This window comes from Mustelus asterias, chromosome 10 (genome assembly GCF_964213995.1).
Source record: "Mustelus asterias chromosome 10, sMusAst1.hap1.1, whole genome shotgun sequence".
Lineage (NCBI taxonomy): Eukaryota > Metazoa > Chordata > Chondrichthyes > Carcharhiniformes > Triakidae > Mustelus > Mustelus asterias.
The window spans coordinates 114,019,323-114,047,126 of NC_135810.1; the positions used below are offsets into that span (position 1 = coordinate 114,019,323).

General features: G+C 45.4%; 1 protein-coding gene across 2 annotated transcripts; it reads left to right on the forward strand.

Moving 5' to 3' along the window:
• The first annotated feature begins 286 nt into the window (after nt 1-286).
• On the forward strand, nt 287-27,804 carry LOC144499877 (uncharacterized). 2 transcript variants are annotated; one of them, XM_078222490.1, is made up of 6 exons: nt 306-368; nt 7,600-7,717; nt 8,937-9,718; nt 13,877-14,025; nt 16,723-16,954; nt 24,341-27,804. In XM_078222490.1, the coding sequence occupies exons 3-6, from the start codon at nt 8,960-8,962 to the stop codon at nt 25,448-25,450; spliced, it is 2,250 nt and encodes a 749-aa protein (XP_078078616.1). In that variant the 5' UTR covers nt 306-368; nt 7,600-7,717; nt 8,937-8,959; the 3' UTR covers nt 25,451-27,804. The 2 variants fall into 2 exon arrangements, with proteins under 2 accessions (XP_078078615.1, XP_078078616.1); XM_078222489.1 differs by lacking the exon at nt 7,600-7,717 and having other exon boundaries at nt 287-368.

A 27,804-nucleotide genomic window follows, 5' to 3' on the forward strand; every position in this document is an offset into this window, starting at 1 on the left:
ACAAAAATGGCGATGATCGGGCTGCAGTGGAGTGGGTACGCATGCGCAACCTGCCCTTGCCCCCCTTTCCCTCACTCTCACTCAAGGGAGATCCTTCAGCTGTCCTAAGATATCGCCTGACCACTAAGACGTCGACTGGCGTCCGTCTCCGGGTCAAGAGGCGCCTACGACCCGTTACCATTTCTGAAATGAAATATATGTACAGAGGACGGAGGCGGATTGAAGCGAGATGAGGTCGGTTGATTTCTCAGGCGGTTTTTTTTGAGGAGGGGTCCTTCCTGAGTCGAGTCGCAGTGGTCGCAGCTGTTGTCAGGAGGCCTGCAGCCCGGCCCCAGCTGCACCTGTGAGCAGGGCAACCTCAGCACACAGTAAGTGGCAGCAATCCGCTTCAGACAGAGGCCAGGGAGCCTGGTCTCAACAGCCTTAGAGCTGCAGCACTCCCCAAAGGGGTTTAAAAAGCAAATTCAATTGGAAATTCTGCTGTGTTACATTGTACCTGGCTTTAAACATGTCTGATTGTCTATGTGTGTTTTTGAATAGAGGAATGAGGAGGGGAGGGGGTGATGCCAACTCAATGATCTGGAGTGCACCATCTGTGCTGCCAGCACATTGCCTCATTTTATTTGATTTATCATTGTCACATGTTTAGTTTTACTTATATATTAGTGTCACAGGTAAGATTGTATTCACTGGAGTTTAGAAGAGTGAGAGGGGATCTCATAGAAACTGGTAAAATTCTAACAGGGTGGATTCAGAAAGAGTGTTCCTGATGGTGGGAGAGTCCAGAATCCAGGTTGCAGCTTGAGGATAAGGGGGTAGATCTTTTAGAACTGAGCAATTTCTTCACCCAGAGAGTGGCGAATGGGTGGAATTCACTACCGCAGAAAGTAATTGAGGCCAAAACGTTGTGTGATTTCGAGGAGAGATTAGATATAGCTCTGGGGGCTAAACGGATCAAGGGGAATGGGGGTGGAGGGGCATCAGGATATTGAATCTGATGATCAGCCATGACCAGAATGAATGGTGAGCAGGCTTGAAGAGTCGAATAGCCACCTCGGATCGAGCTTCACAAAGCTGCAGCATCCCACACCCAGATGCACTGAAGGGAAAATTGTTAAGTCCTATGTCATGAGCAAACCCTAAAGGGCATCCACTAGTGTATTCCTATATGATATTGTCTGAATAATGTTCCGACAGATATAGTAGATGATCAATGGTTCTTTTGCTAAATTGGGTACTGCACAATTTTACAATGCTCTGAGTATTATACTTAATAATTTAGTGTATTTTTCTATCAATAAAGAGGGAACATAACAGGGGTAGGCCATTCAACCCTCAAGCCTGATCTGCCATTCAATACGTTCATAGCTGATCATTCACTTCAGTGCCTTTTTCCTCCACTAACCCAAGATCCTTTTGTCATTCGTATTTTGAAATCTGTCGACCTCGGCTTTAAACATATTCTGAATGAACATCACAGCCATCTGGGCTAAAATGTTCCATAGATTCAAAGGGGAGAGTTATATTTAATATAGCTTGTCCCTTTAAGGCCAGAATGGCGGACTGATTTAAGTGAGCTCAGTTTAAGATCATTCACTTTTTCAGGTTGGCTTGTGATGCAAAGTCTCGTTGAGAGTTTTTTTCTTGTGTGATTTACTAATCCCAGTACAGTAAATAATCTTAGGGCAAGGCATTGAATGCACTTTATATTTTTCCCCTGGGGGAGCAGATTGTGGGGAAAATAATATAGACCTACTTTGACAGAGCTTGAAAATAGAACTCTGGATGGTATCAGCTGGTACCTCCCACATCACTTGTGCTTTAGAGTCAATAATATATTTGCAATTAATTGCATCAACTGCTAAACTGATGGAATTTTAACTAATGGTAGTGAACTATATTGATAAAAGAAAAAGTTGCATTTATATAGCGCTTTTCATGATCACAGAACATTTCAAAACACTTTTTAACCAACGAAGTACTGTTTGGCATTGTAATGTGGGAAACAGAGCAGCCTATTTGCGCACAGCATGGCTAGATTCTCTTTTGTTTCAGATAGTCATTGCCTTGTACTTTTGTGGGATGAATTTAGCTTCCTTCGCTGTTGTTTCTGTTTCTTTCTCAATTTTTATTTTTTCTATATTATTTGTTTATGGGATGTGGACATTGCTGGCTCTGCCAGCATTCATTGCCCATCCCTAACTGTCCTTGTCACAAACAGCAATCTCATAATGACTGGATAATCTGTTCCTATGATGCTGATTTAAAGGCGGAATATGAACTTCCAACAGGAGAACTTTTAAAATAATAAATGGGAAATGGGTGTTAATTGCCCATCCCTAATTGCTCTTGTTCAAAGGGTACTTAAGAACCAACCACGTTGCTGTGTGTCATAATTAGGTCAGACCAGGTTAGGGTGGCAGATTTCCTTCCCTAAACGGGGAGCTGATGGATTTTTACGACAGTCAACAATGTTTTCATGGTCATCATTCGAGTTATAATTGCAGAATTTAAAAAGTGATCAATTCCATCCTGGTGGGATTCATACCTATGGCCCCAAAGTATTACCCTCGGTCTCTGGTTTACTGGGCCAGTGACCAATGAAAACACCACCTTCCCCGGAGTGGTAATTGACGAGGTGGGAAATAGGAACACTGACACTTGTTTAACTGGAATTTTAAAGCATTTGTTCGACTTCACTCATGTGAAATACCTTGGGCCATTTTGGTACATTATGCAAAACGTTAGTTTTTATTTGTACACTGACAACACCTGACCCAACCTCACCCTCGCTTCCCTTGATTCGTCCACTCTCAAGTTCTCAGACTGCTTAACCAACATTCAATACTGGGAGAACAGATATTTCTTCCAGTAGGGAAGACTGAAGCTGTTTTTGATTTGCGTTCCAAACTTCATTCCTTGAAGACTGATTCTATCCCTTTCCCTGGGAACAGTGATAATAAGCCAGTCTCTTCACAGCCTTGATATCACATTTGACCCCGAGTTGATCTTTTGAACTCCTATTTGTGCCAACAATAAGGTCACCTATTTCCACCTTTGCAATGTCATGATCCTCATGATCAGTTCATCTCTTATGAAAACCTTAATTGATGCCTTTATCTTGTCTTGACCATTCCATTGCACTCCTGCTGGTCTCCCAGCCTCTGACCTCTTCTTGTAGCCACAGTATTTATATGGCTGGTTCAGCATAGTTTCTGGTCATGGTAACACCCCCCCCCCCCCCCCCCCCCCGCTACCCCTGGGAAGTTGATGGTGAGGGATTTGGGGCGGCATGTTAGCACAGTGGTTCGCACTGCTGCTTCACAGCTCCAGCGACCTGGGTTCGATTCCTGGCTTGGGTCACTGTCTGAGTGGAGTTTACACATTCTCCTCGTGTCTGCGTGGGTTTCCTCCGGGTGCTCCGGTTTCCTCCCACAGTCCAAAGATGTGCGGGTTAGGTTGATTGGCCATGCTAAAAATTGCCCCTTAGTGTCCTGAGATGCGTAGGTTAGAGGGATTAGCGGGTAAAGATATAGGGATATGGGGGTAGGGCCTGGGTGGGATTGTGGTCAGTGCAAACACGATGGGCCAAATGGCTTCTTTCTGCACTGTAGGGTTTCTATGATTTCTATGATTCTGCAATGGTAATGCCATTGAATGTCAAGGAGACACGGTTAAATTCTCTTTTGATACAGATGATCATTGCCTGGTAATTTTGTAGGATGAATTTACCCTCCTTCGCTGCTGTATCTCTTTCTTTCTCAATCTTAATTTTTAAAAATTATTATTCATTTATGGGATGTGGGCACTGCTGGGTAGGCTAGCATTCCTTGCCCATCCCTAATTGCTCTTGAGACGGTTTCACTGGTTAAGCAAATCGCCTGTTGGTCCTGTTGTTTATTGGCCTCCAGCAACCGACAGTGCAAAATATTTTCAAGCAGAAGGATGCTTTTTCTGTGCTTAGAGATTTAAAAATGCAAGTACATAGAGAACCCAGACCGAAACATTTGTATCCGAAGGCCAAGCAGCAGTTTTACTAAGACAACAGGCTTTTTGAATTTGGCCAATCAATTTGAATCAGTCACTTAGATACCCAAAACCTACTAAATTTAAATTTGAGGGTTTTGACAACTTAGGACCAATCCTATTGTGGAAAATATTGATATGTCATCACATGTATAAAAGAAGGGGGCAGTGGGACAAAGAGGTAGAGCAACTGCCACCTGCCAGAGCTGACAGCTCTCAGCTGTCAACGCTCTCTCTTGAGAGTGAATCGCTGGTTCTCATAGCTTCATCTATGTCTTAGAGAAAGCACCATCTAGAGAGCAAAGGTACCAAAGAAGAAAGAAGTTTCAGACAGAAGAATCAACAGAGACAGTCCAGAATATTCCGGAAAACACAAGACCTGGTTGTAATTTAGAGTGTGACCAAATTCTATTTTTGTTAGTGAGTGGGAATTTTATTTATTTGAACAGCATACCGTTAGAATCTTGTTTTATTTGGGAATAGTTAATAGTTAGGGATTTATTCAGTTTGTTAATAGTTTAGTTAATTTTTTCACAGTTAAATAAATTGTCACGTGTTGAATTTAGAGAGTGTGTCAGGGATTTATTTTTATTTAACCACGAGGAGTTGCTGAAGGGCAGGTCACATCACTTCACACACACACTTCTTACAGATTATAAGGTGAGGTAGTCCTCTTTGGATGTTTCGGTGTTAGTTCTCAGCAGGGGGAAGGGGGGAATCAACCTCTGCTTTATAACACTACTCTTCAAATAGTTCTTCATTGGCTGTAAAGTGTTTTGGGATTTCTACAGATTGTGAAAGGTGCGATGTGAATGCAAGTCTTTCTTCACAAAAGGAGGCCATTTCGTCTATCTTGTCTGCCTGCTCTTTGCTGACATAGTCCAAAACTAATCTCCCTATCCTGGGCTCTTCATAGACTTTTATGAGTCTCTGCTTAAATTATTGAATTTTGCCGTGTGGTCTCAGAGGACTCCATTTTGCATCAACTCTTCAGTTTAGGTGTTAAGTGATGGAATTGTGCACTTATACTTGTCGCCTGAAAAATACCTGCTTTAAATTAATTGTATGAATTTGTGGCAAATTGTGCCAGGGTACCCACCTGTCGGGCTAGATAATCACTCCAGCGTCCTTCCATCTACAAAAGATGGACCACAGCAAGCAATCCATTTCAGATGGGCGTTTTTTATGGCGTACCAGTGCTGATGGCTGAAGAGACCAATCCTTGAGCGATAGGCCCAGCCACAAGAGCTGCACATGAAGCTACCAAGTGTCGTTGTTGTTTTTGGTTTTGGTGTCTGTTGCCGAGCTGATGCAACCATTGGTCGGCATGGTGGCGCCATTTTGCCTTTTCCTCAACTGGTGACTCCCAGGTATTGATCATCAGTGTTTGGGGTCTTCATGTCGTGCTCGCAAGTGTCCTTGAAGCAGAGCTTTGCGCATTCTCCTGGTTGTCTGGATTCGCCTACCGCACGACACAAAGCCCTTGGACATGCATCTGTCTACCATCCTACAGACCTGCCCAGGCCAACGTGCTAACAAACCTCGGAGCTCTGCCTTTGAGAGGACTGCTATATTTGGGATTAGGTACTGCAGGATACACTCATAATTTGCTGCAGAGAGTGAGGATGGATATTGTTGACAGCTGTGAGTCAGTCGTGCTCCGGAGCCGTACAGCAGAGTGTTGAGAAGCCAGATTTTTAAACTGGCACTGAAGACTAATATTAAACCTACTTTGTTATAAGAACATAAGAACATAAGAAATAGGAGCAGGAGTAGGCCATCTAGCCCCTCGAGCCTGCCCCGCCATTCAATAAGATCATGGCTGATCTGACGTGGATCAGTACCATTTACCCGCCTGATCCCCATAACCCTTAATTCCCTTACCGATCAGGAATCCATCCATCCGCGCTTTAAACATATTCAGCGAGGTAGCCTCCACCACCTCAGTGGGCAGAGAATTCCAGAGATTCACCACCCTCTGGGAGAAGAAGTTCCTCCTCAACTCTGTCTTAAACCGACCCCCCTTTATTTTGAGGCTGTGTCCTCTAGTTTTAACTTCCTTACTAAGTGGAAAGAATCTCTCCGCCTCCACCCTATCCAGCCCCCGCATTATCTTATAAGTCTCCATAAGATCCCCCCTCATCCTTCTAAACTCCAACGAGTACAAACCCAATCTCCTCAGCCTCTCCTCATAATCCAAACCCCTCATCTCAGGTATCAACCTGGTGAACCTTCTCTGCACTCCCTCCAATGCCAATATATCCTTCCTCATATAAGGGGACCAATACTGCACACAGTATTCCAGCTGCGGCCTCACCAATGCCCTGTACAGGTGCATCAAGACATCCCTGCTTTTATATTCTATCCCCTTGTTATAGACAATATGTCCCGTGATCAGTTGTTTCTGCTTTCTATTAATTGTGCTAATTAAAATGACATCTGTCAAAGTATGAATGTAATTTGTAAGGTTTAAGCTAATACTTGCCACTGTGTTTACTTGCGAGATTTTACTGCTTGCAGACTGTATTACAAATGCGTCGCTGCTTAATCACCTTCTGACCTGATTACAGGGGTGTGAATCTCTGGCTAAGGGTCGTAATTTGCACCCAGATCTATCCAGTCCATAATCTGTGTGGGAGATGAACGCAGTGCACGCAGTTGGGTGCCAATCCACTCCCGTAGTTTGGATCAATGCACTGAGGTAGATTAAACTATCCCCTTTCCACTCACTAGCTGCTGCTGTCTTTCACAAGTGGCACAGTGGTTAGCACTGCTGCCTCACAGCACCAGGGACCCGGGTTCGATTCCCAGCTTGGGTCACTGTCTGTGTGGAGTTTGCACGTTCTCCCCGTGTCTGCGTGCATTTCCTCCGGGTGCTCTGGTTTCCTCCCACAGTCTGAAGGACGTACTGGTTAGACCCATTGACCCGAACAGGCGCCGGAGTGTGGCGACAAGGGAAATGTCACAGTAACTTCATTGCAGTGCTAATGTAAGCCTTACTTGTGACTAATAAATAAACTTTAACTTAACTTTAACTGACTTAAATATTTAAAGGGTTGCATGCTGAACAGTTTGGAAGAGGAACCTGTCCCAAAGAGAGCTAGTGCAGGTGTAAAGAGCTTGCTTCTTCCTCTCATCAATTTTACCTCCTGAGTATGTTATAAATTTGCACAGATTTCTAATAGGATTTGGCATCTAGCCACCTTCATTAGATATTGTGTCATCTCTAGATCTAGCCATTAAGCTTGTGATTCCGAGCTCCAGAGTATTTCTGAAGACAAACAAAAGTGATTGCTCACACTCTCAGGGGTTTTCACAGTAACTTCACTGCAGTGTTAATGTAAGGCTACTTATGACACTGATAAATAAACTTAAACTTTGTGTAGTTTATTTTCAATTTGTCCATGTGTCCCTGCCAAGCTCCTCTTAAGACATCCCTTCATCCCCTGACCCCATTCTCACAGCAGTCGATATCTCAATTCCAACACAATTAAGCTGAGGATGAAGAGAGCGTTTATTAGTTGGGACCTTGATAACTCAGAAGAGCTGACCAGTGTCGATTTTTTTTTTTAGGAGCGGCGGTGGTGAAGTGGTTTTGAAAAGGAGCAGGGCAGTATCGGAGGAGAGGGAGGAATTTGAAATATCAGCTGGAATGGGGGCCAAGAAGGGAAATTGGGTGGCCAGCAGTCCGGTGAGAATATGATCAGGGCAACTCGACATGTCCCCATGAGGAAGTGGTGTGAAGAGGAATAGGGGAAATAGAAGAAAGGGAGAAAGTTCAGGGCTATGGGAGAGATTCAGAGACTGAAGTAACAATCTGTTCCAAATATCCCGTAACGCTTTTTACAAAGCAGAGTAACTTGTTATTCCTGTGTCTTGGCGTTCTGCAAGGTTCCTGTGCAGTGGTAGAAAAAGTAGCAGCGATGAGGAAGAATTTAGCATGGCCAATGCACCTAACCAGCCAGTTTTTAGGACTGTGGGAGGAAACCCACACAGACATAGGGAGAAGGTGCACAGACAGTGACCCAAGCTGGGAATCGAACTCAGGTCCCTGGCTCTGTGAGGCAGCAGTGCTAACCACTGTGCTGCCCAACTTGATACACTATTTACTTTAACTATTTGCCTTAACTATTGCTTCTTGATACTAACCATGACCTTTTTGGGAATTATGAATACTGTGCAAAGTTTTTTTTCCTTTCAAATGATTTCAGTTTAGTTCCATGTAATGTGTAAGTCAGTATACTTGGTGTTGGTCCTCCCCAAATGTAGAGCACTGTGCTTATTTAATTTAAATATCAGAGGTCGGGATTACCCATTTCCCAGCATATTTGCAGCAATTTCTCTCCTCTTAACACTCGTACAATGTCCGTGAACCTTCTTGTGACGTCTATATCTGGGTTATTTAGAAAGATATCAAAAGGCAATGATCCCAACACTGATCTTTGTGAGATTTCAGTGACTCCTTAGAAAATCCACACACCATTAATAACTTTCTGCTTATGGCAACTTTCCACTGATTCCACCAGATCCTATGTTTTTGCAGTGTAAGCTATTGTGAAGTAAATCCAAGTAGGCAGTGTCCGCTTTGCTGTTTTGAACTACTAACCCAGGAACTTGTATAACAAAATTATCGCAACTTAGTAAGACGTGGCCTTCTTTCCCAGAAGCTACATTAAATGCCTCTGATGACTCCTTTCTTCAGCTAAAGAACATCTTATGTTCTCCTTTCACGCCTTGTTAAACTGACTAGCTTACTGGTTTCTTTTAGAAAATGAGAGCTACTTGAAGATCCTTTAAATTCAAAAGATCACGCCTAGACTGTAAACTGGTATAGATTGAGGCAAGGGTCATATTTAACAAAGCAAAGTGCTGTTTTCCTCCAATTAACGCACGTTATTTCCTCTTCCCAGGTAAATTGCTGGCCGCTATTAAGATGGCTGCTACAATAGTGCATGATACCTCCGAGGCCGTGGAACTGTTCGCCCCACAGGGTTTATTCCTGAAGCCAATTGCTAAACTGACTCTTAGCGTGTCACTCCCTCAGCTGAAACAGCCTGGCAAGTCCATATCAAACTGGGAGGTGATGGAGAGACTCAAGTACATGGTTCACCCTGAGCAGTTCGCAACACTTCGGGTGTCCAAGAGCACCATGGATTTTGTTCGCTTTGAAGGGGAGGTTGAAAACAAGAACATGGTAAAAGCCTTTCTGTCCAAACTGGACGCCAAGACTATTAAACTCAGTGGCTTCACGGACACCTTAAAAGTGCGAGCGGCCGAGGTCAAAATAGACTTCCCGACCCGTCACGACTGGGATTCCTTCTTCCGGGATGCCAAGGACATAAATGAGACTTTACCAGGTGAGAGGCCGGACACCATACATCTGGAGGGGCTGCCGTGTAAGTGGTTTGCTCTGAAGAACTCCAGTTCCGAGAAGCCGAGTGATTTCATCCTGCGCAAAGTGTTTGAAACTTTTGGGGAGATCCGAAACGTGGACATCCCAATGCTGGACCCTTACAGAGAGGAGATGACTGGGAAGAACTTTCACACCTTCAGCTTTGGAGGTCACTTGAACTTTGAAGCGTATGTACAGTACCAGGAATACATTGGATTTGTGAAGGCAATGGATGCCCTGAGGGGAATGAAACTGCTGTACAAAGGGGATGATGCAAAGGCAGTGGCCTGCAGCATAAAGGTGAGCATGTCATGGCAGAGCAGGCTCGAAGGGCCAAATGGCCTACTCCTGCTTCTAGTTTCTATGTTCTGTGCTATTTGGAAATTCTGTTCTAGAAAGAGTATAAGAGCAATGGAAAAGGTGCAAAGTAGATCCACGGGTGTGATGCAGGGGGGATATAGTTTAATAATGGAGCTTTTTCTAAAATAAAACAACTTGGATTTTAGTCGCACCTATTAACTACCCCAGGAAGTTTCACAGGAGAATTATAAGACAAAATATGATGAGTCATTTATGGCAATGTTAGGTCAGATGACTAAAGGCCTGATTAAAGAGAGAAGCTTTAAGGAATGGCTAAAATAAAGAAAGCAGGTTGGAGAGGTACAGGGAGGGAATTCTAGAGCTTCGGGTCCTTGGCAACTGAAAATGTAATCACCAATGATGCAGCAATTCAAATCGGAGATGTTTGAACAGGACTAGACAGGGTTGATGCAGGGAGGATGTTCCCGATGATGGAGGAGTCCAGAACCAGGGGTCACAGTCTGAGGATACAGGGTAGACCATTTAGGATGGAGGTGAGGAGACATTTCTTCACCCAAAGAGTGGTGAGCCTGTGGAATTCATTACTACAGGAAGTAGTTGATGCCAAAATATTGAATATATTCAAGAGGCGGCTGGATATAGCACTTGGGGTGAACGGGATCAAATGTTATGGGGAGAAAGCAGGATTAGGCTATTGAGTTGGATGATCAGCCATGATTGTGATGAATGGCAGAGCAGGGCCAAATGGCCTCCTGCTCCTATCTTCAATGTTTCTATGTTTGAGGTCAGAATCAGCTGAGTGTGGACATCTTTGGAGGGTTGTTGGTTGGGAGAAGGTTACAGATGAGGAGGGCTCTGGCCATGGAGGGATTTGAAAACTAGAATGAGAATCTTAAAATCAAGATGTGACTTGACTGGGAGCCAACGTAAATCAGTGAGCGCAGGGTGATAGGGGAATAAGACTTGGCTTGGTGCAAGTTTAAGACATGGGCAGCAGAGCTTTGGATGAAGTTTAGGAGGGTGGGATGTGTGTAACCAGACAGGAGTGCGTTTGAATAGCCCAGTCTAGAGGTAACAAAGGCAGGCATGAGTAAGGGGTTTCAGCAGCAGATGAGCTAAGCCAGAAATAAAATTGGGTGATGTTATACAGATGGAAATTGGCATCCTTAGTGAATGTGGGTGGCACAGTGGTTAGCACTGCTGCCTCTCAGCGCCAGGGACCCGGGTTCAATTCCCGGCTTGAGTCACTATCTGTGTGGAGTTTGCGCATTTTCCCCGTGTCTGCGTGGATTTCCTCCGGATGCTCCGGTTTCCTGCCACAGTCCAAAGATGTATGGGTTAGGTAGATTGGCCATGCTAAATTACCCCTTAATGTCAGGGGGAACGAGCCAGGGTAAATGCATGGCGTTATGGGGATAGGACCCGGGTGCGATTGTAGTCGATGCAGACTCGATGAGCCAAATGGCCTCCTTCTGCACTGTAGGATTCTAAGGGTCATTGAATATGTGATCAGAGGTTTAGTTTCAGTCAAACATAACACTGAAGTTATGAGCCATCAAATTCACTCTCAAACTGTTGCTGGAGAGGTGGGTGAGTAGAAAACTTGTCTATGGAATTTGTAGCAGAGACTGAAATAGCTTCGTTCTTCCCAATATTTAATCAGGAAATTACTGCTAATCTGGCACTGGATGTCAAAGAAGCAGCCGGATAGTTTAGCAACAGTGGAGGAGTCGAGAGAGGTGGAGGTGTCAGTCGGTGCGTATGTGAAAACTAACACTGAGAAGCAACATGTAAATAGGAGTTGGCCAAGAATAGATCCCTGTCGGGACACCAGAGTTGGCGGTGCAGGAGCAGGAAGAGAAGCCATTACTACTGATACTCTGGCTACGATTCACTAGATTAAAAATGGAACCAGGTGAGAGCAGTCTCACCCAGCTGGATTGCGATGGAGAAATATTAAAGAAGGATGATGTGGCCAACTGTGCCACAGGCTGCAGAGGAAGGTTAGGGAGGGATAGACTGCCTTTGTTACAGTCACAGAGGGTATCATTTGTGACTTTAATAAGAGCTATTTCAGAACTGTGGCAGGAGCGGAAGCCTGATTGGAGAGATTCAAACATGGGAGTTCCAGGAAAAACGGGCACTGAGTTGGGAGGCGACAACATGTTTAAGAAGTTTGATAGGAAAGGGAGGTTGGAGATTTCTTTTCCCAAAGGTAGGGGAGTCTAAAACTAGAGGGCATTGGTTTAAGGTGAAAGGGGAGAGGTACAAAAGTATCCAGAGGGGCAGTTTTTTCACAGAGAGGATGGTGAGCATCTCGAGCAAGCTGCCAGAGGTAGTAGTAGAGGTGGGTACAATTTTATCTTTTAAAAAGCATTTAGATAGTTACATGGGTGCGATGGGTATAGAGGGATATGGGCCAAATGCGGGCAATTGGGATTAGCTTAGGGGTTTTTTTAAAAAAAGGGCGGCATGGACAAGTTGGGCCGAAGGGCCTGTTTCCATGCTGTAAACCTCTATGACTCAATGGTGATGGTGGTTTGCAATGACAGTAGAATCAAAAGATGATTTGTTTTTAAAGAATGGGGTGATGACGGCTGATTTAAAGCAGAGAGGAACAACACACATAGCAAGAGAACAGTTAGCAATGTTAACTAACATGAGTAACGGGCAGAGAAGTGGGTGGTTATCAGTTTAGTGGGAGTAGGGTTGAGGGGGAGGGAGATGGGTGTCATGGTTAGGGGCGGCACGATGGTGCAATGGTTAGCACTGCTGCTTCACAGCGCCAGGGATCTGGGTTCAGTTTCTGGCTTGAGTCATTGTCTGTGCAGAGTCTGCACGTTCTTCCCATGTCTGCGTGGGTTTCCACCAGGTGCTCTGGTTCCCTCCCACAGTTCAAAGATGCACAGGTAGGTGGACTGGCCAAGCTAAATTGTCCCTTAGTGTCAAAGGGATTAGCAGGGTAAATGTGTGGGGTCACGGGAATAGGGCCTGGATGGGATTGTAGTCGGTACAGACTCGATGGGCCAAATGGCCTCCTTCTATACTGTAGGGATTCAATGACCACATGAGCTCAGAGAGGAGGGCAGGAGCAGAGGGCAGGGAGGAAAGAAGCTCGAGTAAGCAAGAGTATTATCTAAGGGAGAAAAGGTTAAAGGTGCAGCTAAAAAAAAAGCATCAACAAGTGAAACTATTTGGAGCAGGTCTACTGCTCCTGCAGTGCTAAGTATAATTTGAAGTCTGTTCATGTACATAAACTGTTGACGTGTCGTACTTACAATCTGGCTGGAGAGCCACGTGGGTTGGGCTGACTATTTTCTTGTTGGTGATCTAGGTCGCGGTGACCTGTTTCTTTCACTGTTGGATGATTCTTTCCATAAGCAAGGGAGACACAGTGGCTCAGTGGTTAGCACTGCTGCCTCACAGCACCAGGGACCCGGGTTCGATTCCCGGCTTGAGTCTGTGTGGAGTTTGCACATTCTTCCCATGTCTGCATGGGTTTCCTCCGGGTGCTCTGTTTCCTCCCACTGTCCAAAGATGTGCAGGTTAGGTGGATTGACCATGCTAAATTGCCACTAGTGTCAGGGGGACTAGCTAGGATAAATGCATAGAGTTATGGGGGTAGGGCCTGGGTGGGATTGTGGTTGGTGCAGACTCGATGGGCCGAATGGCTTCTTTCTGCACTATAGGATTCTATTCAAGAGCAGGAAGAAGACAGTAACTCATTTCAAGCCGGGGCCACCTTCAGCCAAGAGGCTTTATCTCTGCTCACTGTCTCTTCCAGTACCTTTTTTGAAATAATCACTCCTGTTGCAATGTGGGGAGACCCCCTATTTGACATAATATTTTTGGGCTTTAATGAACCTTGTCTACCAGCTGGCTGTGTAGGGAGATGTGAGCACACCAGAAAGGCATCAAGCCTTTCATCAATAATGCACAGAGGCCGCTCCCAATATATGTCCAAGCAAAAGATGCTGGACGTTGCATTATTAGCCCCATTGTACTGGTCCAGAGATAAATAATGATCACTTGGCTGGGATACCAAGTGGGTTTGCACCTTGAGGGGAGGTAGTGTCACGAGAGGAGAAAAATAAAGCGGAGATGTAAAGAAAGTATTCAAAAGTAATTGTATTTCAGGTGACGTTTGACACAACAAAGCACCTGAGTGATGCTTCTATCAAGAGGAGACAGATGGAGAGACAGAAACTGCAGGAGCTAGAACTACAGCGGGAAGAGCAGAAACGTCGGGAGAAAGAGGAAGAAGAACGCAAAAAGGAGGAAGAAAGGTACTTTGGTTTGACAAGATGAAATCAGCTTTTACATCGCAACATTTTTCGCCAGACATGCAAAAGAATATCACTGGTGCTGTGTCAAGAGGGCATAAGATTTTAATGAATTTAATACAGTAAGAAGTCTCACAACACCAGGTTAAAGTCCAACAGGTTTATTTAGTAACACAAGCCACTAGCTTTCGGAGCGCTGCTCCTTCATCAGGTGCAAAAGCTTGTGGCTTGTGCTACCAAATAAACCTGTTGGACTTTAACCTGGTGTTGTGAGACTTCTTACTGTGTTTACCCCAGTCCAACGCCGGCATCTCCACTTAATGAATTTAACATAGAGATTACCATTTGACAAATGGCTGAATTGAGTTGACAGCAATTGACCTTCTCCTGCTTCCTACATTCTGCTCTTGGTCACCCAGGCTGTAAGTTCAATATCACATCCTCATTCCCTCTGATTTAGCATAGGATGCTGCTGACTTGAACCATCGATTGTATTAAGGAGTTGGTCAAGACATTACTGTGGAGAGTGCACCAGGGATCTATTGTCCCCATGCTTTAGTTTATTCAAAAGTGTCTGGACGTAGCAATATTTGAATTCAGAAGCGATTCAGAGCACAATTTTGATGTTTTAAATAAAATTTATAGTTAAATTAGTTAAGGTAAGGCAAGACAAAGCGACAGGACCTGTTGGAATATATTTTAGGATCCTGATAGAGTTGAGGAAAGAGGCCCTCCAAATTCTATTTTACAGTTCTGTTGAAGGTGGGTACCCTCTGGAGAACACATTCTGATCGGTAGGAATTTAAGAAAAATGTTGACCCAGAAATAATGAATATTGGGGAACTAGAAAGCAATGGTGCTCCAATGAAATTGCTCCCCTTGCCTTCTATGAAGCACTCATCATGGGCTGAAAGATATTATCCAAACTAATCAATTTTGAATGGCTTGACTTCGTTCAGTGGAGTAACTACAGTTAAAAATGTCACACGAAGAAAGATAAACAGGAGCTGTAGACTTGCCCGTTCCCTTTCCAAGTTCAATCCATCTCATTTCCCCATGAAGGAAATGTGGGGATATGTTGTTGAGGAAGACTTTACATTGAGGGAAAGAGACTACAGATCTGTTAACCAATCAACACCCTTTTTTTCATGCGGTATAAGTTGAAATTTTGTATTTTTGCATTTGTCCTGATGGGTGCAAGACAAAAGGTTTTGATTGCATGTCTTTTTTTCTTCAGAAATACTCAAGTTCTGTACTGGGAAGTGATTATTTCAGTATTCACTAAAGCCTAGAAATTACTATTGGTGATGAGTGGACAAACATATAGTGTTTGTATGATATTTGACTATTTGCTTTTTAGTGGACTCATTTCAAATAGACTTGAGTTGTTTTACACTCTTTAAGCCATTTCAATAAGCTTTACCTTCAATGATTTTCTTTCATGGGATGTGAGAGCTGCAGGTAAGGCCAGCATTTGTTGCCCAGCCCTAATTGCCCTTTAATTAAGTGGATTACTGGGCCATAGTAGAAGGCAGTTAAGAGTCAACCACATTGCTTTGGGTCTGGAGTCACATGTAGGCCAGCCCAGGTAAGGATGGCAGATTTCTTTTCCTAAAGGACGTTAGTGAACCAGATGGATTTTATGGCCATCAGTGATAGTTTCATATATTTTTGTTTTGTGTATCTGTTTTTGCTTCGTGGTCACCATTTCTGAGACTAGTTTTCAATTCTAGATCTTTTTTTATTAATTGAATTTAAATTCCTCCAGCTGGTAGTATTTGAACTCATGTCCTCACAGCATTAGCCCAGGTCTATCAATTATTTGTCCAGTCACATTACCACCGATGCCACCATCTCCCCTATTTGAGTAGGAGGAGTATTGTATTATTATTGAAGGAGGTAAACTACTTGCAGCATTGACCACAGTGTTGCATTCAATACATTTAGTGAGTCTAACAGTGGATGTCGCCCCATTTAACAATAAAAGGAAGTTTTGGATCCTAATTATTCATAGAATCAGAGAATCCCTACAGTGCAAAAGGAGGCTATTTGGCCCATCGAGTCTGCACCGACTCTCCAAAAGGGCATCTTACCAGAACCCATCCCTCCACCCTAACCCAGTAATCTCACACATTTACAATAGTGAATCCACCTAATCTACAGATTTTTGGACTCTAAGGGACAATTTAGCATGGCCAATCCATCTAACCCGCACATCTTTGGACTGTGGAGGAAACCCATGCAGACACGGGGAGAACGTGCAAACTCCACACAGACACAGCAAGAAGTCTCTCGACACCAGGTTAAAGTCCAATAGGTTTCTTTGGAATCACGAGCTTTCTGAGCGCTGCTCCTTCATCAGGTGAAGGAGCCTGATGGACTCACCTGATGAAGGAGCAGCGCTCCGAAAGCTCGTGATTCCAAATAGACCTGTTGGACTTTAAACCTGTTGGACTTTAACCTGGTGTTGTGAGACTTCTTACTGTGCTCACCCCAGTCCAACGCCAGCACCTCCACATCATATCCACACAGTCACCCGAGGCCAGAATGGAATCTGGGTCCCTGGCACTGTGAGGCAATAGTGCTAACCACTGTGTCACCGTGCTGCCCCTTGTGAGCCCGTCAGCCATCTTACCTTTTCCAAAATGACAGATCCAGTGGAATTTGCAACCGATTAGGTTCTGCCTCATTTTTCTCCAGGAAGCAGAAAGAGTTGGATGAGCAGGAGCGAGAGAAGAAGAGAGAAGAAAAGGTCAGGAAGCGGGAGCAGAAGCAGAAGGAGCGCGAGGAGCGACGTAACATGCGGAAGCTGCAACGGGAGGAGCAGAAAAGGCTGCAGGAGAAAATCGCCCTCGAAGAAAGAAAACTTCTGTTGGCGCAGAGGAACCTGCAGTCTATCCGACTCATCGCAGAGCTGCTGAGTAGAGCCAAGGTGAGATGCCTGACCTCTGTGAGATCAGCAAGTTAAGATGATGTACAGAGGCAGCTGGCAATGTTGTAAAGATGCTGAGCATCACTTGTTTTAATATCATGAGCTGTGGCTGTTGGGTCTCGCTTGATAGTCATGTGTAAGTTGCCAGGGCCTTAAAATTGCATTTTAATCCCCGGTATGGTGCTTGGAATAAAGGAACAGGCGTAGAGCATGCAGTTCCTCCGGTCAACAGCTCATTTCAAAAGTATTTATCGGCTTTAAAAGTCTTTTGGATGTCCTGTTGCCATGAAAGACCTTGTATAAAATGCAGCTATTTTCTTCTTTTTAGATCATGGCTGATCTATGTTTTTACTCCATCTACTCATTAAGAAATACCTCAGCCATGGACTACCCATTAATACTCTTGTCAAACTGAAATAGACTTGGATTCAGCCATCTGTCTCACCTGAAGAAAGCTTTTCAAATTGGAGAGCTCTTGGAGCTGATGATTTGACAAAGTACAGATCTGCTCTGAAACCAAGAGGCCATTCGGCCCATTGAGCCTTCACCGACTCCCTGACAGAGCATCTTACCCAGGCCCTATCCCCGTAACCCCACATATTTACCCCGCTAATCCTCCTAACCTAGGGACACGAAGAGGCAATTTTGCTGCCTCTGCAACTTGTGTACAGTTGTTCTATTCAGGGAGTAAATGATACCCCATTCGCGACATTTTCGAATGTTTTTAATTGGATGGTACCGAACACCAATATTACCTTATTAATGTTTAAAGTGATAACTTGTTGATTGCGGGAACGCTCTGCTGTATATTGGCAAAGCATGAAGGAGACGGGGTCAGCAGGCTGAACTGGATTGGTGATGGTTCAGCCACCCTCACTAAATTCCTAATCTATCGGAGGAGATAAACACATTTAAGAATGCATGGATTCATCCAGTTATTTTCTTAAACAGTGATAACGGCTTTGCGAAATTTCCACAGGCATCTTGGGCGCGCTGCCTGGCCAGCACTATCCAATCCCCTGCCAGAGGTGATCAAAGTGTAGCTGAGCGTGAGACGGTGGCCGAGCCCTTGGGCTCCTAACCAAGGGTTTTCCACCCATTGGGCCAGTCGATTCTGTGTTGAATTTTGGCTCCGGTAGCTTCAAAGGATAAAAAAATTGAGAAGGACCCAAAAAATCTCCAAGGAAAATCAGTTTGAGGTCAGATTGCCCTGGCACTGGTGGTGTGGAAGTGAATGAGTTTTGTGTTGGAAATATTCATGTGAAGCCCCGCTGTCAATCCAGTTTTTTTTTTCAGTTATTTTTCTACTTGAATTATTTTCATAAGCCTTTTGCAAAATGAAAAAGGATTATCCTTTCTTCTGTTCTTACAAACTTTACCACATTTAAAAAGAAAAATATCAGTTTTGAAGAAGCTGTTTCTATTTGACACAAACAAAAACAGAAAATTCTGGAACATCTCGGCAGGTCTGACAGCATCTGTGGAGGGAGAACAGAGCGGACGTTTTGAGTCTGGATGACTCTCCATCATAGATTAAGCCAATTGAAAATGTGATGAGATTCATACTGTTCTGGTGGGGGAAGGCAGGGGCTGGATAGGGGGCCAGCGATAGGGGGAGGCAAGGGACAGATTAACAAAGATGTCATGGTCAAAAAGACATAGGGAACATAAATGGTGGTGATCGTGGCGAATAAAGGTGCTGGTAGTGGCATGTTGGTAGATCAGAATGTGTTAATGGCAGAACGAAGGTAAACAGTGTGTCGAAGGACAACCTGAGACATATAACAGATGGCCCAAGTAGGATGGGGAAAAGGAAGACAATGAATCATAGAGATACACAGCCCAGATGCAGGCCCTTTGGCCCAACTCTTACGTGCTGACCAAGATTCCTAAACTGAACTAGTCCAATTTACCTGCATTTGGCCCATATCCCTCTAAACCTTTCCTTTCCATGTTCTTGTCCAAATGTCTTTTAAATATTGTAATTGTGCCTGCCTCTACCACCTATTTTGGCAGCTCATTCCATATACGCACCCACCCTCTGTGTAAAAAAAAATGTTGCCCCTCGGGTCCCTTTTATAAACCTCTGATCTGGAGATGCCAGTATTGGACTGGATAGGTACAGTAAGAAGTCTCACAATACCAGGTTAAAGTCAACAGGTTTATTTGGTATCATGAGCTTTTGGAACGTTGCTCCTTCACCAAGTGAGTCAGGTGTTTTATAAACCTCTGTAAGGTCATCCCCTCATCCCCCTAAGCTCCAGGGAAAAAAGTCCCAACCTATCTCTTTATAATTCAAACCTTCCAGCCCTGGTAACATCCTTGTAAATCGTTTTTGCGCCCTTTCCAGTTTAATAACATCCTTCCAAGAGCAGAGTGACCAGAATTACATAAGAACATAAGAAATAGGAGCAGGAGTAGGCCATCTAGCCCCTCGAGCCTGCCCCGCCATTCAATAAGATCATGGCTGATCTGACGTGGATCGGTACCACTTACCCGCCTGATCCCCATAACCCTTAATTCCCTTACCGATCAGGAATCCATCCATCCGCGCTTTAAACATATTCAGCGAGGTAGCCTCCACCACCTCAGTGGGCAGAGAATTCCAGAGATTCACCACCCTCTGGGAGAAGAAGTTCCTCCTCAACTCTGTCTTAAACCGACCCCCCTTTATTTTGAGGCTGTGTCCTCTAGTTTTAACTTCCTTACTAAGTGGAAAGAATCTCTCCACCTCCACCCTATCCAGCCCCAGCATTAACTTATAAGTCTCCATAAGATCCCCCCTCATCCTTCTAAACTCCAACGAGTACAAACCCAATCTCCTCAGCCTCTCCTCATAATCCAAACCCCTCATCTCCGGTATCAACCTGGTGAACCTTCTCTGCACTCCCTCCAATGCCAATATATCCTTCCTCATATAAGGCGACCAATACTGCACACAGTATTCCAGCTGTGGCCTCACCAATGCCCTGTACAGGTGCATCAAGACATCCCTGCTTTTATATTCTATCCCCCTCGCAATATAGGCCAACATCCCATTTGCCTTCTTGATCACCTGTTGTACCTGCAGACTGGGCTTTTGCGTCTCATGCACAAGGACCCCCAGGTCCCTTTGCACGGTAGCATGTTTTAATTTGTTTCCATTGAGATAGTAATCCCATTTGTTATTATTTCCTCCAAAGTGTATAACCTCGCATTTCTCAACGTTATACTCCATTTGCCATATCCTCGCCCACTCACTCAGCCTGTCCAAATCTCTCTGCAGATCTTCTCCGTCCTCCACACGATTCACTTTTCCACTTATCTTTGTGTCGTCTGCAAACTTCGTTACCCTACACTCCGTCCCCTCCTCCAGATCATCTATATAAATAGTAAATAGTTGCGGCCCGAGTACCGATCCCTGCGGCACGCCACTAGTTACCTTCCTCCAACCGGAAAAACACCCATTTATTCCGACTCTTTGCTTCCTGTCGGATAGCCAGTCCCCAATCCACTTTAACACACTACCCCCAACTCCGTGTGCCCTAATCTTCTTCAGCAGCCTTTTATGGGGCACCTTATCAAACGCCTTTTGGAAATCCAAAAACACCGCATCCACCGGTTCTCCTCCATCAACCGCCCTAGTCACATCTTCATAAAAATCCAACATGTTCGTCAAGCACGACTTTCCCCTCATGAATCCATGCTGCGTCTGATTGATCGAACCATTTCTATCCAGATGCCCTGCTATCTCCTCTTTAATAATGGATTCCAGCATTTTCCCTACTACAGACGTTAAGCTGACCGGCCTATAGTTACCCGCCTTTTGTCTCCTTCCTTTTTTAAACAGCGGCGTAACATTAGCCGTTTTCCAATCAACCGGCACTACCCCAGAATGCAACGAGTTTTGATAAATAATCACTAACGCATCCACTATTACCTCTGACATTTCTTTCAATTCCCTGGGATGCATTCCATCCGGACCCGGGGACTTGTCCACCTTCAGTCCCATTAGTCTACCCAGCACTGCCTCTCTGGTAACATTAATTGTATTAAGTATTTCTCCTGCTGCCAACCCTCTATCGTTAATATTTGGCAAACTATTTGTATCCTCCACCGTGAAGACCGACACAAAAAACTTATTTAAAGACTCAGCCATATCCTCATTTCCCACTATTAACTCCCCCCTCTCGTCCTCCAAGGGTCCAACATTCACTCTAGCCACTCTATTCCTTTTTATATATTTATAAAAACTTTTACTATCATTTTTTATATTAATTGCTAGCCTAGCTTCATAGTCTATCCTTCCTTTCTTTATCGCTTTCTTAGTCTCTCTTTGTTGTTTCTTAAATTTTTCCCAATCACTTGTTTCTCCACTATTTTTGGCCACTCTGTACGCAGCTGTTTTTATTTTAATACTCTCCTTTATTTCCTTCGTTATCCACGGCTGGTTCTCCCTTTTCTTACAATCCTTGTTTTTTGCTGGAATATATTTTTGCTGAGAACTGAAAAGGATCTCCTTAAAAATCCTCCACTGTTCCTCAGCTATCCTACCTGCCAGCCTGCTCTCCCAGTCTACCTTAGCCAATTCATCCCTCATCCTATCATATTTCCCTCTGTTCAAACAGAGGACACTGGTTTGGGACCAAACTTTCTCCTCTTCCATCTGAATCAGAAATTCGACCATATTGTGGTCACTAGACCCAAGAGGGTCCTTCACAATAAGATCCTTAATTCTACCTACCTCGTTACACAATACCAGATCCAAAATAGCTCGTTCCCTCGTCGGTTCCGTAACATGCTGTTCAAGGAAACTATCCCGACAGCATTCTAAGAACTCTTCCTCCATTCCACCTTTACCGACTTGAGTCTACCAGTCAATGTGCATGTTGAAGTCCCCCATGATTATTGCCGTTCCGTTTTTACACGCATCCCTTATCTACTTGTTTATAGCCCTCCCTACCTCAACATTATTATTTGGGGGCCTATATACCACACCTACTAGTGTCTTTCTCCCTCTACTATTCCTCATCTCTACCCATAATGATTCCACGTTTTGTTCCTCAGAGCCTATGACATCCCTTAGTACTACCCTGATATTATCTCTTATTAATAGCGCGACCCCACCACCTTTTCCTTCCTGTCTATTCTTCCTAAACGCCTGATACCCCTGGATATTCATCTCCCAGTCCTGGTCACCTTTCAGCCACGTTTCTGTAATGGCCACTAGATCGTACCCACTTGTGCTGATTTGCACCATCAACTCATTTACCTTGTTCCGAATGCTTCGTGCATTCAGGCAAAGTGTCCTTATTCCAGCTTTTATCTGGACCCGCTTTGATGAATCGCGAACACCCTCTCCCTCTACTCCCTTATCTAAATTACCGCCTTCATTCACTTGCACCCTCTCCTCTACCATTAATTTTGTAATTCCCCTTACCCCTGCATCCTCCCCCCCACCAATTAGTTCCTTGATCCTAGTCAACTCTTCTAGCTCCCCTCCCCCCAACCTATCTAGTTTAAATTCTCCCCAGTAGCCTTAGCCAACCTACCGGCCAGGATATTGGTCCCCCTGTGATTCAAGTTCCACCCGTTTTCTGTATACAGATCACCCCTGCCCCTAAAGAGGTCCCAATGGTCCAGGAACCTGAATCCCTGCCCCCTGCACCAGTCCCTTAGCCACACATTCATCTTCCACCTCACTCCATTCCTGCCCTCACCTTCCCGTGGCACAGGCAGTAATCCTGAGATTACTACCTTTGCTTTCCTCTTTCTCAGCTGTCTCCCTAATTCCCTGTACTCCCTTTTCATGACCCCTTCTCCCTTCCTACCCACATCAGCGGTACCAATATGTACCGCTACCTCAGGCTCCTCTCCCTCCCACCTCAGGATATCCGGGACGCGACTAGCGACATCCTGGATCCCGGCCCCAGGGAGGCAGACCACCATGTGAGAATCCCGCCTACCTCCGCAGAAACGCCTGTCTGTCCCCTTCACCATCGAGTCCCCGATTAATACCGCCTTCCTCCTCTTTTCCTTAGCCCTCTGAGTTACAGGGCTGGACTCCACTGCGGAGACACGGCCACTGCTGCTTCCCCCAGGCGGGCTGTCCCCCCCAGCAGTACTCAAGCAGGAGTACTTGTTGTGCAGGGGCAAATCCACTGGGGTGCTCTCAACCACCCTAGCCTTACCCTTCCTGGCCGTCACCCACTTGGCCTCCTCCCGTGGCCCTGGTGTGACCACCTGATGATAGCTCTTGTCTATCACCTCCTCATTCTCCCTCATCAGCCTAAGATCCTCGAGCTGCAGTTCCAGCTCCCTAACACGGTCCCTCAGGAACCGCAGCTCGACACACCCCTCACAGATGTGGATGTCCGGGAGGCCAGATGCCTCCAGGACCTCCCACATCCTACACTGGGAACAACACACTGGTTTCACACTCATACTGGACACTTTATGTCAAGTAAGACACTGAAAAGTTAATAAGAATGTAAGGAAACAAAAACTCACCCCTGCTCGTCCAAGCCCTGTGAGCCAAAGCCCTGACAGCTCACTCAACTTCCCACTCACTCTGCTGCCCGCTACGATGCTGCCCGCTGTATACTTTGGTGCGCTTTTAAACCCTCCAAAAACTTCCCCAGGCCTCTCCTGGCCCTACTTCCGGTTTTGAAAAAAACCTCCGATTTTAAACCCAAAATTAACTGAAAAAATAAATAATTAATTAAAGTCAGAAAACCAACTCTCTTACCCTCAGCCTGCTCCTGGGAACAATGAAGCTGAACCTCCAAGGTAAGCCCTTTTTAAACCCTCCAAAAACTTCCCCAGGCCTCTCCTGGCCCTACTTCCGGTTTTGTCCACAGCTCTACAAATGTGGCCTTACCAATGTCTTGTACAGTTGTAACATAATGTCCCAACTGGAATCATAGAACCCTTACAGTGCAGAAGGAGGCCATTCGGCCTATCAAGTCTGCACCGACCACAATCCCACCCAGGCCTTATTCCCATAACCCCACGTATTTATCCTACTAATCCCCTGATACTAGGGTCAATTTTGCATGGCCAATCAACCTAACCCACACATTTTGGACTATGGGTGGAAACTGGAGCACCCGGAGGAAACCCACGCAGACATGGGGAGAATGTGGAAACTCCACACAGATAGTGACCCGAGGCCAGAATTGAACCCGGGTCTCTGGCGCTGTGAAACGGCAGTGCTAACCACTGTGCCACCCCTGTACTCAATGCTCTGACCGATGAAGGCAAGCGGTCAGGGAAAAAAGATGGAAAGAGGGATTTAAAAAAGGGGGAATTGAAAATTTGAATCAATGGAAGAAATTAAAATAAATAAAATAATAATATAAATGAATAATTTATTTAACTTTCGCTCACTGTGACTGCTCTCTGCAGGTTGGGAAACAGCAGGAGCTGGAGGCACGTGAAGCGGAAGCGGCTCGGCTGCACAAAATGGAAGAAAAGCGGCGGCAGCAGGAAGCTGAGCTCAGGCGAGTGGAGGAAGAGAAAGAGCGAGTGGTCGAGCTCCAACAGAAGGAGAAGGAACTGCGGGAGAAACTGCTGGAAAACCTGAAACGAAAGGAAGAAGGCGAGAGCCAGCAGAACCGGGCCGAGCCCAACCTGTGCCCCGGGGACCAGACAGCCGTGAATGCAACTGCGAGTGTGTGCCCACAGTCGGGAACGGCCACTGCCGCACCGGCTGCTGTCAGTGAGCTTGCATGTACTGGCGCTCTCGCCCACGGCAAAGTGGCACTGCCTCAGGACGTCAATGGAAAGCTAGATGCACCTGAAAGATCTGGCAGCGATTTGGACCAAATACTGGCGGGAAGAGATTTAAACAGTGCTGCTCTCCCGAGTGCATGCAAGTCTGCGCAGAGTGAGCAGCGCCTACCTCTGTTACCCAATAGTCAAGGGTGTTCTCCACAGGAGTGCAGTAGTAAAAAAGGTAAATGCCAAAATGGCCCCAGCCATGAAGAAAAAGAACTTCAAACCAACCCCGTCAATGTTGAAAGGAACCAGCTCCAGAAGGACTTGAAGAAGACGCACAAATCCCGCAAGAGCAGCACGAGCAGTGAGCGTAGTCGAAACTGGAGGGACTCGAGCAGTGATGGCAGCTGCCATCAAAGGGAATGGAGCCGGCACCAGGGTCGCTCAAGGAAGGATAGCTCCCGGCACAGCAGGGATACGAGCAGGGACCAGGGCCGCAACTGGCGAGACTCCAGCAACGAGTTGAGCCGCAAGCGGCGAGACACGAGCCGCGAGCGGAGGCGGTACCAGAGGAACGGGAGCAAGGAGCCAGTCCGCGCTCAGCGGGGCTCCAGCCGGGAGCAGAGCGGCCAGCGGAATCCGAGCAAGGAGCGCAGCCGGGGGCGGGCAGCGAGTGGCGAGCGGAACCACCATCCGAAAAGCTCAAGCAGGGAGCGCAGTCGCCACCGCAGGGACTCGAGCAGGGAACGCAGTCACTATAGGGACTCCAGCAAAGGACACAGTCGCCATCGGAGGTAGTCGAGCTTCACCACCAGACTGGCTATCATCACGGGTGAAACCAGAGAGCAGCAGAGTCAACAGCAAAAGTCAATTCAGTGCTTCATGCTGCTCTTGAGCAGATTAGTTAGCAAGCGTCACACAGTACTGACTGCCCAATGGAACAATTCAAATTTAAACGGGAAAGATAAGTATCACCCTGATTGGAAAGTTTCTGTTGAAGTCTCCTTTTCCTGATGGAAGGAGGAGAAACATAGGAAAATAAACAATCTCAGATACCAAAAATTGGATTCTAACATTGAGCACAACCAGACGTCACCACACTTCACAGCCTGAGCGTGATTACTTCACTGTGTAACATGTAAAATGTTTGTTACTTCCAGTACTAAATTTCCCTGATAATTTCCCAAACAGACGCATTTTAATGTACACCATGACCTATCATGTTTTGACTGCTGATTATTATTGCAAAGCAGAATTAAGGAAATGCCCCCAGTGGATATCTTGTGGTGAGCATTGGTCATGGGCAGTTATCTCTCGCTGAATTTTAGTCAATGTTATACATAAAGGGACTTACCGTCCCTCACGCCCCGCTGCTGCTGCGAGCGAGGATGGAGAACTCGGCGCTCAGCCAAACCTCCGATCACTGCAGCGGGACCGGAGAATCCCGCTGGTGTGAACGGCAGGAAAATTCCGCCTATTATGCTCATACCACATGTTTCACAATGCAAATCCTCCTGGTTTGGTCCTGCACCACATTCCGTGGATAGTCTTAAGCGTGCAACGGGGAGAGCATGCTTTTTTTCAAGAGACACCTTTCTTGAGGTTTTTGCTAACTGTCTTTCAGAGCATTTCTTGGATAATGTTGATGCTAGATATTTTGGGATGAGAGGATCTGCAACTCCTCACAAACACAAACCCCATTTCCCTGACTTCCTTCAGAAGTCATTGCTGCCAGCTGTCGACTTGGTCTTGGTAGTTTGGCCACTCTCTGGTGCCATATTCTTCCCAACCAACATGGACACAAGGGGAAGTGGCCGCAATGGGAAAGGTTAAGTTAGATTAGATCTTGATACCTGTGAGAGCTGGCCCATCGCACAGTCGAAGGACTTGAGAAAAAAGCCCTGGGGTTTCAAATGCAAGCTGTCCCGATCTTCTTTTGGGTGGGTAGCAGATGTTGAGAGAGAAAATCGGGGTGTTTCTGAACAGACAGATTTGATAGGTCTCGTCTTCTCAATTGTTTACCAACATTCCTGGTGAATCCATAATGCTGCAACTGATTCAAGTGGGTTTGGGAAATCGTCAAGTCTTCTCCAAAGAAAGGGACATTGCTAGGCGGATCTCATTGTAGCCCATCGGACCTGTGTAATACTGTAGAAACCTGGATCATAAGCCTCAAATGTCCAGTTTAATGGGGCACATTTTCCATATTTCCAGCAAAGCAGCTGTCTGCACAATGCATGAATGTGTGGCTGAATTTTTGATAAGCTAAGTATCCCGCGCATAACATCCAGCTAGGATAACTCTTGCCTATTAGAATATTTAATTGCAGTTATTTGGTACCAGGCAAGAAGGGTCCCAAGTGCTGAGAAAAGTGATAGCCCCTGTAGGACCCGCCAGTGAACCATGGTGTCTCAGTCTGTCAGAGAATTCCTTCTGCCCTGATTGCTAACATCACCCCAAGGAAATTGACTTGTTCAACCCCAGAACACTTGGCAAATTAGGAGCATTGCACAAATTTGACTTATTTCAGTTATAAGTGCGATTTGCTTCCCCTCCACAATACAACACATCGTTAATCTGTACGTTAAATCTGCTTGACAACAACATTGGAATTTGTTTTCGTGACTCCTTCAGTGCTTAAACTTAACAACTATCTGCAGAGTTCACAGGCGCCAGTGTGATATTGGGAAGCCTGCCATTTCTTTTATTTCTTTAGGCTCACTGACCCTGATTTCAGCACGTACCCACACCCCTACTTCACTGTGTATGCTTTGACTTCTGTCCGTGCCAATCTGTAATTAGCTCCTAGAGACTGTAAAAGTGGCAAAGAAAGCGGGGTATTTGGAGCCAAGAGGGACTAGCTGGTGTCCTGGGCAAACTAGCTTCGATAGGCCTTCTCCCTTTAATGCCTTTACTTGTACTCAAAAGAAACCAAACTTCCATTTATAGTCTCATTTTAATCTGAGACATGTTAATTCAAATTGAAGTTGTGCAAAAACTGCTCTGGTGCTGTTATTAAAATCGCTTAATTCAAGTGAGTGAAATAATTGAACATTGTAAGAGCAAAGGAAAACTTTGCATTCACAGCAGTCCTCTTCTTTCAAACCTTTAATAGAATGTCTTGAGTCAGTTCGTAATTAGAGGTCCAATCC

Coding starts and splice junctions, on each gene's coding strand:
- LOC144499877 (XM_078222489.1), top strand. CDS start 8,960: ATGGCTGCTACAATAGTGCATGATACCTCCGAGGCCGTGGAACTGTTC. Junction 14,026..16,722: donor CGCAAAAAGGAGGAAGAAAG/GTACTTTGGTTT, acceptor ATTTTTCTCCAG/GAAGCAGAAAGAGTTGGATG. Junction 16,955..24,340: donor AGCTGCTGAGTAGAGCCAAG/GTGAGATGCCTG, acceptor TGCTCTCTGCAG/GTTGGGAAACAGCAGGAGCT.